The following is a 2891-nucleotide window of genomic DNA, read 5'->3' as shown; positions in this document are numbered from 1 at the left end:
GGCCGCTCACAGGCTTTTAAGACCCCAGACACTACTCAGCAAGGTAGAACGTAGAGCATTGTCTTTATAAGCTGTGTCATGCCAATTGAGCTAGATGTTCCCCGAGACCATGGTCCCCAGAGCTCCACAGGGTTTTCTTGGCTGTAATCTTTACAGAAACAGGTCACCAGGCCTTCCTTCCACAGTGCCACTGATGGGATCAAATCAACAACCTTTAGATTAGTATGTGAGCCCAAACCGTTTGCACCACCTAGCAATGCCCAGCTTCCCTACATACTCCATACTGGTTCCTGTCTCTCAGCAATTACCCCTGCTGTTGCCTCTACCCAGAATGCCCTTCTCCATTCCTCTTCCACTGGATGATGCCACTTACCTTCTAAGACCCAACCCAGGAATTATCTTCCTCAGGAAGATGTCCTAATTTCTCCCCAGGCTGGGTTAGGACTTCTCCTTGGTGCCCCAGGCCACTGAGCCCAGAGAGGCAATGCTGGGACCCAGGTCCAGGCAGCCTGCTTACTGTGCTCTGAACTACAGCTTTGAATGGAAGGCATGATGCAGATCCCTAACTTTCTTTAAGTTTTTAATTTTAAACTTTTTATTATGAACACTTTCAAACACCCACAAAAGTAGCGTAGTGATCAGTAATGAACCCCATACACCGTTACTCCCTTTCATGAAACTCCCTCTTTCAAAGGTTTCTAAGACACCACCCTCTCTAGCCTCTCCCAGCTCTGTGGCAATTCCTCAGATGCCTTTGTGAATTCCCTTTTCTCCCACATAACCCAATGTCCCATCTTTCTGAAGTCTTCCTGGTTCCCCTGTTCTTGGGTGCTCTCCTTCTTCTTGCAAGAACTCGACAGACGGTACAGACCTCTTCAATGACCCTTATCTCACTAGCAGCATGGTATAAAGCAACTAGAAAATGGTTAAGAGCATTGGTTATGGAGTCGCATAGGAGACCTGGTGGCACAGTGGTTGAGCGCTAAGGTCAGCAGTTTGAACCCACCAGCCACTCACTCAAGGGAAAAGATGTGACAGTCTGCTTCCGTAAAGATTATAGCCTTGGAAACCCTATGGGGGTCACAGATCTGCACTGAATCACAGATATGCCACCTACTAGCTCTGTGACTTGTGCAGGTCACTTAATCTTTCAGTGCCTCAGCTTCCTTATCTGTAAAGTGAGGGTCAAATGAGATAATCCAATTAAGAAGTTGTCTAGGAGACTTATAGGAGGTTATGCATATAAATCATGCAATGAATGTTAGCTGTCTTTCTCCTCTGGTTGACCGAGAACTTCATGGAAGAAGGAATAAGTTCTAATTTTCTAAGCATTCCTAGTGTCCAAAATGGTGCTTGGCACAAAGTAGGCATTCAATAAATTCTTATGAACTAATAAAGCCTGAAAGAGCCTAGTGGGTGTGTGGGTAAAGAGAGGGTGGTTTTGCAAAAAATGGAGCTATGTTTAGTGGTAATGTATTGTAGAGATTGTTTGGGACTGGAGAGGTGTTCTGTTGTATGTTATTGGACGATTGTGTATTACAAGAAGTTGAGAACGAAGGGTTAAGCGACACATGGTCCTGGTGGATGGCAAATTGAATTGGAAGGTTGGGAGCTGGGCAGACTATATTGAGCTGGGGTCCCTGAAGCACTGGGCTATGCTCGTCCACTGGATCGCTACCTGATCCTCTTTGTCTGCAGTGTGCCCCAGGCTACAGTGGACAGAACTGCTCAAAGGAAACCGACGCATGTCAATCCCAGCCCTGTCACAACCAGGGGAGCTGCACCCCCAAACCTGGAGGCTTCCACTGCTCCTGCCCTCCCGGCTTTGTGGGCCTGCGCTGTGAGGGGGACGTGGACGAGTGTCTGGACCAGCCCTGCCACCCCACGGGCACTGCAGCCTGCCACCCTCTGGCCAATGCCTTCTACTGCCAGTGTCTGCCTGGACATACAGGTGTGGTCTGGGGCTGGGAGAAGTGGTGTGAAGGCATCTCTGAGGCACAGCTAAGCAAGTCATGGAAACCTAGATAATCCTCACCCCCAGGGAAGCCAAGTCATCTTGTCCATCCCCCTACCATCTTCCCCCACCCCAGAGAAGCCACCCCAGGATCCCCTTGCTTGCACATCTAGTGCTGGGCCAACTCCCAGGTATGAGCTAGAAGAGGCAGTGACTGAAGCAGTGTGTGAGGTCCAATCTCACCCCCACCTTTCCATCTGCCAGGCCAGTGGTGTGAAGTGGAGATAGACCCCTGCCAGAGCCAGCCCTGCTCCCATGGAGGGTCCTGTGAGGCCACAGCAGGACCACCCCCAGGTTTCACCTGCCACTGCCCCATGGTGAGTGACCACAAAGCTCCCTTCTCTGTTGCCCCAAACACTTATGTAATTGGAGAATACATAGACCGGAATCCTAGGGGAAGCCCAGGGGAGCTTTGGAGTAGGAATTATTGGAGAAAGCCACCCCAAGCTCACAGTAGTTAATGGTTCTAGAAGCAGGCAGGGGAAAAGGCAGGATCACGTAGTAGCATGAATGGAATTTTCCGGAATCACAGGCATTGCCTAAGGGAAGGCAAAGAGGTCCCCAAGGTCAAGCTAAGTGACCTTGAATAAGTTCTTTTAACTCCATGTTTGTGTGTGTGTGTGTGTATTTAATGGACCTCAGATGATTGGAATTGGGTTCATCTTAAAGCCTTAGTTCATAATACATTGACATCATTGGTTTACGCATGGCCTTTTATTTTCTTTATTGTTTTAACAATATAACACCCATGAACCTAAACTAAAAATTACAATATTAACAATAACTTAAATCTACTTAATGTGATCCTCCTCCAGGGAAAGACTGTGTGTGTGTGTGTGTGTGTGTGTGTGTGTGTGTGTGTGTGTGTGTGTGTGTG

General features: G+C 48.3%; 1 protein-coding gene across 2 annotated transcripts in view; it reads left to right on the top strand.

The window, feature by feature from the left end:
• NOTCH4 (notch receptor 4) overlaps positions 1-2891 on the top strand; it is a 25663-nt gene that overhangs the window by 14801 nt on the left and 7971 nt on the right. For both annotated transcript variants that reach the window (XM_004390794.1, XM_012559829.1), the window contains exons 19-20: positions 1699-1951; positions 2219-2331. In XM_004390794.1, the coding sequence (XP_004390851.1) occupies positions 1699-1951; positions 2219-2331 (366 nt within the window). The remainder of the gene's footprint in view (positions 1-1698; positions 1952-2218; positions 2332-2891) is intronic.

This window comes from Trichechus manatus, unplaced genomic scaffold (assembly GCF_000243295.1).
Source record: "Trichechus manatus latirostris isolate Lorelei unplaced genomic scaffold, TriManLat1.0 scaffold00327, whole genome shotgun sequence".
Classification (NCBI taxonomy): Eukaryota; Metazoa; Chordata; class Mammalia; order Sirenia; family Trichechidae; genus Trichechus; species Trichechus manatus.
The sequence above is the reverse complement of the archived record's forward strand: the minus strand, read 5'-3'. Positions and strand labels throughout refer to the sequence as shown.